The 14,643-nt window shown below is 43.0% G+C and overlaps 1 protein-coding gene across 1 annotated transcript; it reads right to left on the bottom strand.

The window, feature by feature from the left end:
- Nucleotides 1-5,666: 5,666 nt before the first annotated feature.
- Nucleotides 5,667-13,115, bottom strand: LOC148593985 (cytochrome P450 2H1-like). Its single transcript, XM_088528806.1, has 9 exons — nucleotides 12,906-13,115; nucleotides 11,037-11,199; nucleotides 9,943-10,092; nucleotides 9,143-9,303; nucleotides 8,521-8,697; nucleotides 7,939-8,080; nucleotides 7,486-7,673; nucleotides 6,273-6,414; nucleotides 5,667-5,848 (listed from the first exon to the last, which is right to left on the bottom strand). Exons 1-9 carry the CDS (start codon nucleotides 13,080-13,082, stop codon nucleotides 5,667-5,669), a joined length of 1,482 nt encoding a protein of 493 aa, XP_088384932.1. The 5' UTR covers nucleotides 13,083-13,115.
- Between the last annotated feature and the right edge of the window lie 1,528 nt (nucleotides 13,116-14,643).

Here is a 14,643-nt window from a genome sequence, read left to right as displayed (position 1 = left end):
TCTTATCGACTCCCACAAATAAATCTTATCTTTTCTCACAGTTGTTTCAGTAAATAAAATCACTTTTTTTTTTTCCCAAAGGCCATAAACTCACATGTGAACCCTGAATGCTTTTGAAAGTGAGTGTAGAATCCAGCAGAAGAGGAGTCCTTGCGGCACAGTCGCTGAGGTAGTTTCTGTAGATTGTTGGGTTTCCACCTAACAAACACAGACACATTTTTCTAGCTGGTGGAGAAATACAGCCTACTGACAAGCTGGCAACTGGCACTGCAGTAAAGAAACTTTGGCAGGACCTTCTACATTAACTCATATTGGGTTGTTATGAGAAATGAGCAATTCCCGCTGCTTGGCTAACCTGTTAATAATTCCTGATCAGGTCAGATGATCGCGGACACGGGATGTACCTTTACTGCTTGATGCCACCAATGGCTGTGCGAGGTCCCCTGAGTTTCTGGAGTGCTGTGAGATCCCAGTGCTCTCTCCTGGCTGGTGCTGTCTCCATGTGGGTTTCCTCAAGCTGCCAGGGAGGGGTTGGCAGAAGCCTTTGTGCAGCTCCACAGCTCTCGTCTTTACTGAGGAGCATGGGCTACGGGAAGCAACCGTGTGTCCCCTGCAGCAGGGATTCCTCCAGGAGTCCTCCTCTCTCCGGGACCCGTGGGGCTCCCCAGACACCTGTGTGTTACGTGCTGGTGTGTCAGCAGCAGCACGTGCTGGGCTGCCTGAGGGTGCTGTGCGCAGCGCACCATAAGATGAAGCTGTGCCAATCAGAGCCCTCACCCCAGCAGCCTCGCACTGCCGTTTTTCATTCAGCGCTTCGAGTCTTTATTTCAGTTTTCCATACCCTCCTCTCAGATTTTAGGAGATATCTTCCACAAAATGCACAGATAGAGACAAGCAAAAGCAAAAATTCTGCTTATTGCCGTGTGTCAGGTTAAAGGCAAGCAAGCAGCTCTGCAGGGCAGACTGTGTTTCATGACTACACCTTGGAAATTCATGCTGAAATTTACAGTATGTTAGCTTTTAAAAGCCTTCAATGAAGACACTTAATGCCATTTTATCCTGACGACATTCAGGAAAATGTGTTTAGCATGGTGTGGCGGGTGTGATATTTCACCCTCACCTGATGGAACTACTGAGGTCTTGGAGTTCCAAATCACATCCCTCCCCAGATGCCACAAGCAGTAATACAGAAATCACAACTCTGCACTGCAAACTCCTTAACCAGGGCCCTACATTGCAAAGAAGAGGGCAGATGCAAACAAGACAGCGTGTCTTGTTTGCAAAAACGAAAAGAGCTCACGGAGAATCAGAAGCTCCCTAATATCTTAGTGAATATTCTCTATTTGGGGGTCTGTTTTCAGAAAGAAGGAAAATTACTGGCACAAACCTTTCTCTGCCTGCTTTGCCGAGTTTTACACAAGGGATCTGCACACACACATCAACCTTTCTAACAGGAGCAAACTTACCCGTCTCACTTATCAGACCATCACCCACTTGCCACCATCAAATCCACACAAAGGCAGTGCTAGAAGATTGCACTTGTGCGGTATTAAAGAGGCTCATAGAAAGAAAAATATTGTGTCTGAGAGGAATCTTTTCTCTTTTTACATGTACAGCAGCAAAGACACACCAGGCTTTCCAAAATGCCCTTTACCACCCATACACACCCATACACATTTCTCCTGTAGACTCTGCCCATCTCTCTCCAATTACAGTCTTCCATCTTTCTCCATTATTTAAATAGGGTTTGTACATGTCTTGCTCATTTTGCAGTGTTTTGACTAATCCGCAATGACAGCTGTTACTAGAATATAGCTGTTGCTGACAGATCAACCTTTAGCCTAGGGACTTGTCAGCTGGAGATATCACTGCCGCTTCCCCTTTCACAAGCAGGGTGCAGCAGGAGTCAATCACAACAACAGCAAAAAAGGCAACATCAAGGGATAAGTCATTCTTGAACAACTCACACTTGCACAGTAAATAAAGCATCTAAGCATCTAAAGAATGTGATAGTTTACACTGCAATAGGCTCTGAAGGAAAGAAGGCTGCAAAATATACATGTTGTTACACAATGCCAATCTTGTGTATTTCTTTAAGTCTATAGACTACATAGTTTCAGAAGTATAGTGATATTTGCTCTTACACTAGCCTATGTCATAACTATTTTACCACTAATTTCAGAACTAGTTGAGATTGAGTAACACTTTTTTGATTCCCACACTATTATATTAGTGTTGAGTTTGAAACTATAGGTTAAACTTCTCATTCTTCACTGAAATAGGACTATCAGCATCACCACTTGATTTTGGAGGCAAGTGAGGAAGGAGTTTTTAAATATTTTATCCAAAGAATGTCCTTATGGACATAAGGAGAAATCCTTATGTTTTAAGCGTGAATTGCTTCCTTGAGTGATTGAATAAGAACTGACGAATATGATTTCTCTGCTTTTCAAGATGCTGCTCGTCAATCTTATCTGGAACAGATCAACCTGATTGAGGAGCAGGTTGCAGCTTTGGAGCAGACAGCTTAGAAATTGGATGCACATTCCAAAAAACTTGGTAACTATTGCCCCCTACTGTTACTAGCTGTCAACATAACCCCTTGTGAGGGGATTTAACAAGGTAAAATAAGTTTCTCTGAGCTCCTCTACTGTCTGAACTTTGGAGATGCCCATTGCTCCGGATGGGCTCGGGATTCGCCAATAATCACACCAGAACGAAGTGACTACATCAAGCATTAGTTCAGGCAAAAGCACATAAAGGAAGCAAAGTACGGATAACTCCTTTTGAGGTGATACCTGCCGGCGGGATACTGGAACGAAACATCCTCTCGAGGTGGTAGATCAGAGAGAGAGAGTTGCTGACCGGCTCCCACAGAGGCAGTGTAGGCCTCAGAGTCTGGAGTTTCTCCTCCCACGCTCTCTTCGCACTGTCCACTTTTATGCCCGGTGCATCCTGGCACGTAGGGTCAGTCCGACCCAGGAGGCAGCCCAGGCTCAGACAAACTCCACCTCGAGTTGAGCAACTCTCCCCCGGGGTGCGCAGGCGTGCGTGGCAGTCGGGGGGCCCCAGCCCTCAATTTGAGGGTCCTGCCTTCCTCCTCTTCTTCCTCATTTCCGGCTGTTTGGCCTCCAAAGCCAGTTTGGAGGATGTCTGCACTTAAGTTGGCTACAAGCCCGGCCGAGTGGCTGGCCTCAACAGGTTTCCGGCGGGGGCTGCCTGTGAACAGGCCTGTGCAGCTGCATCCTTGCTCCTTATCACTCAGCCTAGGCAGGCAAACATCTTCTCTCTCAAGGTCTGGCCTCTGCTTCCCATGGGAAATTGTTATGACTCTACAGATCAGAAATTTTTATCTCCAATACACCCATACAGCATGGCATTGACCTGCATTTAGGGGACTGAATACTGGAGGTGCATGGGAAGTGGCAGACGCTGGTAAAAGACTGATGCATCAAGTTATATGGAGGTAGACTTGTGCAGATATTCTTGAGACACAGTCTCTTAAGGAAGTTTGGTTTCTTGTTTGCAATGTCCAGTAATCCAAGCTCCCAAGACAAAATCTTGAGAGAGAGATTTTGACGTTCCACCGGACACCCAATCCCCTTGGCCTAATTTAATACTAACTGTTTGACCTAAGCATCTAATTCTTAAAAATCCACTGGACAGCTAGATTTGTTTAAGTACTTCCAGGAAAAAATGGTCTTCTAAATTAACCTGAGTTTTAAGCTGTATAGCACCCTGCAGGTTTCAAGCCTTTTAGCCATGCATTCCTAAAGTATTGTTATTTTTCCTTCTGTAGAAGCCAAGGACAAAAAAACTGGAGAAACCATGAAATCTACAACAGAGACTTAACTTAATAGCAATACTGAACTGAAAGTTGGGTTATGAGGGCGACTGATCTCCGTTTAAGTTGCATAACAGTGCTGTATGGACCTGATGTTGTGCAGGAAGCTGTGACTGATGAAAGTGAACAGTTCAGCAAAAGCAGACTTATGCCACTCCTACAAAATTCCCCAGAGGAATAGGTTACATCTCCACATACCTTTATAAAGTGGGTAGAAGTTCCTTCTCAGGAAAGGGGCTCTCACTGGGATAGAGGTGTCCTTGTAGGAGAATTTAACTGAAAAGTCAAAAGTGGAATGAGCTGAAGTTTCACTTAGTTCAAGGGCTGAGCAAGGGCTTCATGTCCAGCAAGAGTATGGAAAAATCATGAAGGGAGAGGTTTAATGTGAACTTTGCGCTTTTATCTCTTTTCAATTGGTGAGGAATCCTATGACAATAAAGTAGATGATTTGCAGTACCTTTTATTCATATTCAGTGCCTCTATAATGCTCAGCTACCAACTTGTGTTATGTCAAGCATATCTGGGATTTGAGAGAAAAGAAGTTTTGGGTGCTTTACATAAACAACTAATGCCATTGTGATAATGTTGCTCTTGCTGTCTTTTCCTGCCTAGCCCAGGTTCACCTGCCTGTCTTTGCTATTAATTATATATCACAGGTTCAAATGGGAAGATACAAGCTGCTATTTCTCTAGTCAATGGCACTGTGGGGGTCCCACTATCGTTTCAGGAAATTGGTGCATCCAGTATAATTAGTTGTCCTGTTTTGTCCAATGGACGGCCCTGTAACTTCAATCCTAATATGCCCAGTAAGGTCAGTGTGGTCTCATAAGGTGGATTGTACTCTTACATTGTCACTAGGAAGGAAAGTGTTTTCAGTCATAGACTAGCTCAGTCTTCAAGTGAAGAATAACTTCCATATAAATGAATGAAGTAAAATAGTCATGTATGTACAAGCCTGGGAATACAATTTGGGAGTCTAGGCTGTGTGGAGGCAGTTTATCCACCAAATCCCTTTGTCTAGGATGTGAGAAAAATAACAGTCCAGTCTATTACTTTTTCTTCATTTTGCAAAATAAAAGTGTAATTTCACAAAACTATAATTCTATTTTAATCATATAAAAGGAAACCCATATGCCTAGTCATCAGATAAACTCCATCCCCACCAAAGGCCAGAATATATATACAAGAGTACAGCATCTGCTGAGCCCCTGAGGTGTGAAGACAGTTTGTGTTTGCCGTTACAAGAATAGGTCACAAAGAAATATGTGACTACAACAAAAGACTACAGAGCAGAGACATGTACCTCAAGCTGGTTCTGGGAAAGACTCTGTATTACAACTGTTTGTTCCTGTTGTGCTGAGAAATCTGGTGCTCTGGACAGCATAGCGGGACTCTCAGAGCCCTAACTGACATAGAACCATAGAATCATTATGGTTGGAAAAGAGCTTCAAGATCCTCGAGTCCAACCACAAACCTTTCAACACAATGCTTGTGTAGAATAATGGACTCGTTATGGTTGTTAAAGACCTTCAAGATCATCAAGCCCAACCGTAAGCCATGTCAGGAATCAGACAGGAACCCAGGGTAGGTGAAGTAGGGATGGAGGAAAGCCTGTATAGTTTTGCTGTAGGGAGCTGCTTCCTCCCCGTGCAAGTACATATTTGCCTTAGAGCTGAATATGTGCAAACATTTTCCTCTAAACTAAAAGGATTATCTTTTTCTTGATAAAGAATCTAGTGTTTCAGTATTTCCAGATTACAAAATGATTGTCATTTGAGGAGAGCTTTCAGGAGCTTGTGGGCTTACAACAGTGTTTACTTGATTAACGTGGAAGAAAAGAGACCTCATAAGGTTTGCACACATTTGCAAGACTGTTGACTACTGGAGAAATGTCAATGTCCTTGCGATCTTTAACAGGCTTCAAAGTAAAATTCTGCAGGATGGATGCAAGAAATAAGAATAGCTCCATGCGTGCCAGACCTTCTCCTGCACAGACACGTTTTCCTGCAAGGAAAAATAAAGAAATGTGAGATGATAGTGGAATGTTTTTATAGCAACTTATTTTGATCATTGCTTCATTAAGGTTCAGACATCTCAGAATAAACAAGCAGCACCACAGAATTATGGAGAAGTGAATGAATTAAACTCGGGGGCTCAGTGTCTAGAACAACTTGGAAGTAGTTGGAGGGCAAAAACACTTTGAAGGTTTCAGCTTCTCATGTCCTGCTGCTGACTGATACTAGCAGATTTTGCAATGGTAAAATACGAAATCAACTGGAACTCTAGTGCAGGGTTTAGAGCTGGCCAAAAGTGACTGTAACAGGAGATCACTAGCATCACTGTGGAGATCTTGGTGGCAGAGCCACTGAAATTATCAAGAATCTCTAGGGGAGGAGGACTTAGGTTCTGAAATAGGTAGATTACTTACCTGTAGAAAATGGCAAGAAGTAGTCACTCTTTTTAAAGGTGCCATTTGCATTTAAGAAGTGTCCTGGGTCAAAATTTTCTGGATTTGGAAATTCCTTGCTGTCATATAGGACAGACATCAGCACAGGAAATACCAGAGTGCCCTGAATTGGCAAAGAGAGAGAAGAGAGTTTAAAACAGAGATAGTCTAAAGCAAAGTGGCATTATAAAGTTCCCTATATGGAACCATTATGTACAGCCTTCAGTAAGAAGTAACAAGGTTAAAATTGCATGAGACAAACTAATACCACTTCAGAGGAGCCACATCAGAGGCCTAGACCATTGCCAGTCTTGGTGCATATTCATGCCTCCAAAGGACTCTTAGCTTGAGGTATGTGCCTCCCTCCAAAGCTGAGACTTAAATCTCAACTTTCCAGCTTTGAAATTAAATAGGAACAGAATCCAGCTCCAAAGTTTGTGTGGGGACAATATCTAGACAGCCTGAAGTCCAGCACAGGAAGCTCCAGCTTCTATTTGCCTCTTTCTCTGTTCTCTTGGCTTGTGCAAGCTCTATGGTCATCTCAGGGGGCAGCTGAAAGTGAACAATGCAAAACATAGCAGAGCTCTGGTCTACTGAGGTCAGGGTACCTAAGACTGCACATGAACATGTGATTTGGTGAGTTAGGAAACTGCCCAAATAAATCTCTACTTAGCACATAGAGTAAATAGGAATTAGGTGGTTAGAAATGCTCTTTCCCTAAGCAAAAGAGTACAGCTTGAAAAGCGTTATTACTGATCATGGATTCATGCTCTTTTACTCCTCTAGCCTATAAAAAGCCAGAAGAACTTTCTAATCTAACTAATCAAAGCTTAAGTGAGGAAAAATGTGCGCCACCAGTCTATGTAGAAATTAAGCATGGCAAAAACTCTTTGCAATGCATTTCAATGTTAAGAGTGGTGAGAATATTTAGGTTTTTTTCCAAAGAAATTACAAAAGATTGTTTGCTTGCATTTGTGTGAAATACAGAAAAATTCCTTCTCACATAGAGGATGGAAAGGCTTTGTTCAAACAGAAGGAGCTGGAGCAGGTAACATCTAGATGCCCCTTTCAGACTAAATTATTCTATGCTTAATTTTCAATGTTGAAAAGAAAATAGGATGCAATGAACAGAAAGCAGAGCTTTGCCCTCTTGAGGCATAGGATCATGACTTTTCCCAGAAGCGCTAGAACTGACCTTGGGGATAAAATAGCCTCTGAATTTGGTGTCCTTGGTCACAGCATGTGCGACACTAAGTGGAGCTAAATCGCTGAATCTCTGGATTTCATGGACCACAGCCTCTGTGTACGGCATCTTGCTCCGATCTGCCATGCAGGGACTTCGGTCTCGGCCAATCACCTGGTCAATCTCCTTGTGCATTTTCTCTGTTAGAAAATAAATCAGCGTTGAATGGACAAGCCTCCTGTGTGTTTGCCTGGACCTATCCTGTGTGTACAGCAAAACTTGCTTTGTGCACACCAGCAATAATTGTTTACTGTGAACACAACCAAGATTGATACACCTTCCATTTCGTAAAGACATGTTTCCTTAATCAGAGGAACACTGCCCCTTGTAGTAATGACATGAGTTGTTCAAATTCATACAATGACATAAAAAAAGCCTTCAGTTACTTATTCCCTTTTGTATTACCTTCTATCTCTGGGTATTTCGAGAGAATCAGAAGTCCATATCTCAGTGTGTTGCTGGTTGTGCCTGTTCCAGCAAGGAACAAATCAAGTGTGGTTCTGGTCAAGCTCTCAGCATTAAAATATGAATGACCATTTCCTTTCTCCTGGAAAAAGATTTGGCAAATTCAGAAACTTGTTTACCTAAGTTATCTAAGGCAACGTGTTTATGAAGGAAAGTCCTGTACCCATTATACATGTTCTTAGATACATCTAATGTCCATTCCGAAATGCAACATTCACTCTCCAGAACACCAGCAACTACAGTATTTTTACTGACTAACATCATGACTTTTTTAAAAATTTTGAAGGAACACTTGCTTACATCAACCTCCTTGATCTTCAGCTTTCCTAATGAGTGCTGCATGGCATTGTTCTATGTTTCTCTCTTTCTAAAATTCTTAGTAAGAAAATGGAGAGGACAGACTGAAATTGATGTGCCATGAAAAACAAATGTGCAACAGTAGAGTGCCCTGTGAGAACTCTAAGATCCTGGGATTCCAAACAATGTTCTTATTGTAATCTAAAAAGACGTCTGTTACACTACCTGTTCCATTTTGATAAGAAAAGCATCAATAAAATCTCGAGGACAGCTGGGATCCAGAGTTTCCTGGTGGGCTCTTACAATTTCAGAAATAAAATCATTAATTTCTTCGAGGTTTTTCTCCATTTTATGATGAGGCCCAGGTAAGCGTTCCAGGACACTTGGGAGGAAATTGTATAACTGTAAAAATAAAGTGAGGGAAAAGCACATCCTGGTTAATTTGAATTCACCAGGCAGTGATTATGAAAAGAGAACAGGTAAACCATTTTAGAATGGTAGATCTTCAATATTGTAGGTCTTCAATATTGAACTGGAATATGGTAGGTCTTTAATATTCAACTAGAATTTATTGCCCTTTACAAACTTCATGGCGTCACTGTATGCAAGGAAACATTTTACTACATTTTGATTACTTTTACGATGATATCCTCCCTTGGACATACAATGGCAGGTCCTTAAGGAAAAAAAAGATGGAGAAATTGTTTGCTTAACTGCTTTTTTGGCCTTCAGAAATCTTCTCCAACTTTAGGACATACAATTCAAAAGAAACAATAATAGCATAAATATTCACTAATAAAATAAAGTCATTAATAAATTCATTAACAAAAGGAAACTTTGCACGTACTGTTGTATACATAGAATGCTGGTATTTGTTATTTTCCTCTAGCAAGTCAAGTAAAGTCAGAAATTTTTTGTCCTCATAATCAAACCGATCCCCAAAGACGATGGAGCAGATGATGTTGGAAACAGCATGGATTAGGTAGTTGGTAGGATCGAAGGGCCGCTCTGTAACAAAATCAGCATCTTGCATTAGTTATTTCGGTCCATCATTCCCTCCCCTGATGCTACTGGGGAGCTTTGCATCTATTGTATGATGTACATCTCTCTTGTTTACAGGATGCTCATTAGAGAAGGCCCTGAGTATCCCACCAAATCCCGTGGTCATGGAAGTGGTGTTCCAGCATCCTTTTAGGTTTGTCTGTTTTTTCCTTTACAGAATGAGCATATGTGAAGGCTGGTTGCGGAAAGGAACGCTGTGTTTCTTGCCAGGACTGTGACACTCTCAGGGGAGATACTTAGAAGAAATAGTTTTGACTGATAAGCTACCAGAAAAAGCTTTTATGGGGTGAATCCAAAGGGGTTACCCTATGCCCTAGATAACAGCCTGTAGTAGTCCCCATCCCCAACATCACATGCCTAAGAGTTGGGAAGTATTGTCTAGTATTCAGAAGACTGGGCCCAAAACCAAATAGCTGGCAATTAGTTATCTTGTCACCAGCTTCTCCAAGACCCCTCAGACTAGGGAGCAAACTCAGCAGCCGTGTGCCCACTTCTTGTGTCATGCATTTGGTGAAGCAGCTCCACACTCTTCACGCCCTTTGCCGCTACTAAGCTGTCCTAGGAGCCACAAAGTTCACATCTTACCGCGTGTGTTCTTGAGCCTCTCCACCAGAAAACGAGCTTCCTCCTGGATCCGCTGCTCAATGCTTTTCTTCCCCATCCCAAAATCACGCAGGGTGGTGAGGGTAAATCGTCGGAGTTGTTTCCAGACCTCCCCATTGCTGGTCAGAACGCCTAACAGAGAAAGGAAAAGCAGAGATGTTGTGAGGAGACAGAGTTTTTCCTCTGTTAAGAGTTGCACAGTGAATACCTGACATGCAAAAACACCTTTTTGTGGACTTTTACTGCAATTGCTATATGCCCGAAAATCTAATTCTCTGCACTTCTGAAGATGGCAGATCTGTTCATTTGGATTGCCACAAGCTGAGTAAAACACCAGGACAAAGGGAAGGAGGAGTATGAAGCAGTCTTTGAAAAGGAGACAGTGGATGATGTTCCTCATTATTGGATGCCACCAGGCTTTCTCTAAGAGTGCAGCTGAAATAATCATTACAGGAAAGGGCTGCTTGTTTAATTGTAGAAGGCGACTGCATCTACTGACTGTGAGGTTGCTTGGAAATCCTGACAATTCTGCTTTCCCCTGTTTTCTAGCCTTCGGTCTCCTTCATACAGTGGAATAGCTGTTTACTTGGATAAACAACACACTATTGCATGTACAATTGCTATACTGAATGAACCCATGGCAGAGCTTTTACTGGCCTTGGCCTAGGCCTGTGTTTAACTTCTCTTTGTTGTGCTTTGGAATTTGACTTTTGCTCTTTCCTTAGCAACCTTGTATTGCTAACGTTTTCAGATATGGGAAAAGTTTACCAGCATGCTTCATGAACAATATTTTTACCTAGAAATTGCAGACTGCTGAATAAACAAGGCACTCAGTGAAGCCAGCATACGACCTTAAACAGCTTATGTGTGCTTGTACATGTGTATGTGTCATTCCCATTTACTCAAGGATCCAAGTAGAGAATTTGGCTCTTTGTCTTTCATTTTGCCTTTTTTTCCTTTTTAATACCTGACAATAATAAACCAAATCCCCACACTGCCTCTTTCACTTCCTTCTCAGCCCTTTCCTGGAGCATTGAAAGCATCAGCTCTGCACGCTAAGGTTACCAGGAACGTACCTGTGCCTTTGAAGAATTTCTCAAACAGGGGTAGAATGCCTCTGCCACTGAAATCATCTGCCTGATCAATCAGAGCTTCTTTCACAGCATCATAACCATAAAGTACCACAACCTCTTTTGGGCCTAAATGTATTTGGAAGACAGGACCATACTTTTGGCTGAGCTGTAGGAAAGAACACAAAGAAAATCACACTAGAACGGTGTCTTCACAGCACCTTCGGGACAGTCTGGACTCCTTGGTACTGGTGGATAACAACAGATTGCACAGGCTCTAAAAGCAGTTAGTTAGACATGGTCACAGAGGTCCATGGAGGGTTTTCACACAGAAACGCACCACGTTTATTTTGAAAAGTTTCTGGGCCCCAAATCTTTGGGCACTGGAAGAGTATACCAGGGAATAGTCTCTGACTCCTTGTGCTGGTTACGTATGCTATCCTGGGCATCTGCGTTGGGCTTGCAGTTGAGAAAAGAACATGGACTTTTGGTGTGACCTGAAACACGTTTTCTCATGTTAAGTCTTTAAGAGCAAGCTAGATAAAGTCCTATTTCTTATCATAGAAAAACTGAATAACCTAGTGCTCTAAAATAAAGCAGGATGCCTAAGGAATGCTTGTGATTATCAACATTCACAAGCACTGAGACAGAAAGGAGCTCTTATATGTGTGTTTGATGGTGTACACATTGATGTGAGCCACCTTTTTGGCCCAAAGAAGTGAATGCTCTGAAGCAGTTTTGTAAGTCCTAACACTTCATAAAAGTGTTCTGATTTTGGTAGTGGTGGTGGTCTTTTTATTAAAAAAAAAAAAAAAAAAACTCTGGATGTATATGTGGATGCCACCCCACCATGACCGACACAATGTCCTCTTATGCTCCAGTCCATAAAACTGCTTATCGATGTCCAAACTGGAGGCATGTAGTCATTGAACTGCAAAAACTGGGATTATGCTTTTCTCAGATGAATCTCAGTCACTGTTAAGGGTGCATGAGAAAAGAACTGGAATACATTTAGGCTCAGGCATATTTAATCTACAAGAGTTTCCTTTTAACAGTGCCTAACATGGAAAATTCTGAACTCTCCACAGACTCTATTTTTGGAGGAACGATGCTTCTGGTATAGAGTTGCTGTGTGGAGACAGATAAATGGAGACTGAACTATAGGGGTTGAAGTAGAATTCATACTTGACAAAATGCTACAGTGCCACCATGTTTCCACATACTGGTAAAACTTGCAGACTTGCTGAGCCTGTAGCTCAAGCCTCGAGCTTCTCAGCTGGTCTGAATTCCTGGGAATACTGGGATTTGTCCCCATGGAGAGGACCTCAGTTCAAAATGTCTGGAAGCCCAGAGACCTTTCTCATCCATTCATTATCCTTCCCATGTACTCAGCAGCTGCTCCCACAGAACTCCCAACACACAGGTTTGTGTTTGACAAATGTGTGCCATTAGCTGGGAGAAGAAACGGATAGCACACTTCACCTCCAGAATTTTCTGCTTCACACTCTACTTCTCCTCTTAGGAGATCCCGTCTATCTACGTCTATCTGCTAGGAAGGAGAGGCAGCAAAATGGAGTGGAGGTCATTCCCAAAGCAGGGCTAGGCAATGTTGCCAGAGTCATGTGGAGCTGGGCACAAGAAGAGTACCATGAACTGCATCAGTTCAGATCAGCAGAACACTCACCCTTATCATTATTATGATAGATAACATAGAGATTTCAGATGCACACATTTTTGAGAAAGTTTCTTTTTTAGTGCTGCTGACATTCAGTTAATGCAGCTTTGACTGTTGCATTGAGCTGAAAGCCCATCTGCACTGGACTTCATTTTAAATGCGATAGAGGAAACATAGGAAGAAAAGAGACAATCCCTTACCTTCTCCAGGCTTTGAGGCAAGTTTCGTGGATTCAAATGGAACATGCTACCAATTAAGGGGAATGCTAAAGGACCAGGAGGCTGCTTCCCTGGTTTAGATTTACCTTTCCACGCTGAAAAGAGAAGGCATGAGAAACAAGTCATTAAGAAAATAGTGGTCATTCCTAGGGGCTCCATGGTGGGCCAAATAAAAGATGTCAAGTTTCAGAAGAAACTGAAACTGGACCTGCAAAGCCAGTTATATACATATGTTCTAGCACTGAAAAACATGGAAAAATCAGCCAAGGACACATCTCTGTTTCTGATGAGATAGGAGGTTACTTATTAACCTGCACAAGATAAAAAAAAATGAACCTATTGGAAATGAAGTAATTGTTGACATAGACGATTTGTGTGTGAGTGTGTGTGTGTTCCTGGCTTGTGTTCCTTTGTGTAACATAGAACATAAGAAATCAACTTCTAATGCTATCAGAAGAACTTGAAATCCTTTTTTCTTCAGGACTTCAGGCAATGTTAAGATCTGTAGTTATCCTTGTGACAAGTGGGACTTGTAAATAGAGTAATGCTATCCTGGTGTGTTCCTTCACAGAATAAAGGTAGGGAAGGGTAGAGAGCCAAGATGCATTATGGACCTACTGCAGTGTATATGCCTATATAGCAAATTCTTGCTGTTTGTCCTCACTCGCAGAGTAACCACCACCAGTCACTAACCACAGTGGAGGGAGGGAGGAAGGAATTGTGGCAGAAGAAAGGATATAAGCCTTTCCACACTCTGTCTTGGCTTGTACTTCAACTGCTGTGTGCCTCTTTCCCTCAGACCCACGGGGTCTCTGGCCTTTTCTCCTTCCCCTGAGACACACCAAAATGAGACCTCAGAAATGAGTGGAGAGTGAGGTGGATCGAGTACAGGCTGGATGGCAGAGCTCTGAGGGTCATGCTAAATGGGGCCGAGTCTAGTTGGAGGCCTATAGCCAGTGGTGTCTCTCAGGGATGAGTACTGGGCCCGGTACAGCTCAACTTGTTCATCAATGACTTGGACAAGGGGACAGGGTGCGCTCTGAGCAAGTTTGCGAATGATACCAAACCGGGTGGAGTGGCCGACACTCCCGAGGACTGTACTGCCATTCAGAGGGACCTAGACAGGTTGGAGAGTTGGGTGGAGAGGAACCTCATGAGGTTCAACAAGTGCAGGGTCCTGCAGCTGGGGAGGAATAACCCCAGGCACCAGTACAGATTAGGGGTCAATCTGCTGGAAAGCAGATCCGTGGAGAGGGATCTGAGAGTCCTGGTTGGCAACAACTTAACCATGAGTCAGCAATGTGCCGTCGTGGCCAAGAAGGCCAATGGGATCCTGGCCTACATCAGGAGGAGCATTGCCAGCAGGTCGAGGGAGGGGATCCTCCCCCTCTACTCTACTCTGGTGAGGCCGCACCTGGAATATTGGGTATGGTTCTGGGTTCCCCAGTACAAGAGGGACATGGAGCTTCTAGAGAGGGTCCAGTGCAGCACGACAAAGAAAATTAAAGGACTGGAGCATCTATCGCATGAGGAAAGACTAAGTGAACTGGGCCTGTTTAGCCTAGAGAAGAGAAGACTGAGAGGGGATGTGATCAATATGTACAAGTACCTGAGGGGAGAATATAGGGAAGATGGGACCAAACTCTTCTCAGTGGTGGCCACTGACAGGACACCTCCATGTGAGAAAAAATTTCTTTCCCGTGAGGGTTACAGAGCCCTG

Source organism: Tinamus guttatus, unplaced genomic scaffold (genome assembly GCF_059628265.1).
Source record: "Tinamus guttatus ecotype Peru unplaced genomic scaffold, ASM5962826v1 Tinamus_guttatus_pri_ptg000314l, whole genome shotgun sequence".
Lineage (NCBI taxonomy): Eukaryota > Metazoa > Chordata > Aves > Tinamiformes > Tinamidae > Tinamus > Tinamus guttatus.
This window is presented reverse-complemented; position numbering and strand designations above follow the sequence as displayed.

Excerpts from the sequence above, each read along its gene's own strand:
- LOC148593985 (XM_088528806.1), bottom strand. The coding sequence starts at position 13,082 with ATGGAGCCCCTAGGAATGACCACTATTTTCTTAATGACTTGTTTCTCA. Across the intron at positions 10,093-11,036 it reads GAAATTCTTCAAAGGCACAG|GCGTTCTGACCAGCAATGGG; the intron begins GTACGTTCCTGG and ends TTTCTCTGTTAG. Across the intron at positions 6,415-7,485 it reads GAGGCTATTTTATCCCCAAG|GGCACTCTGGTATTTCCTGT; the intron begins GTCAGTTCTAGC and ends TTGCCAATTCAG.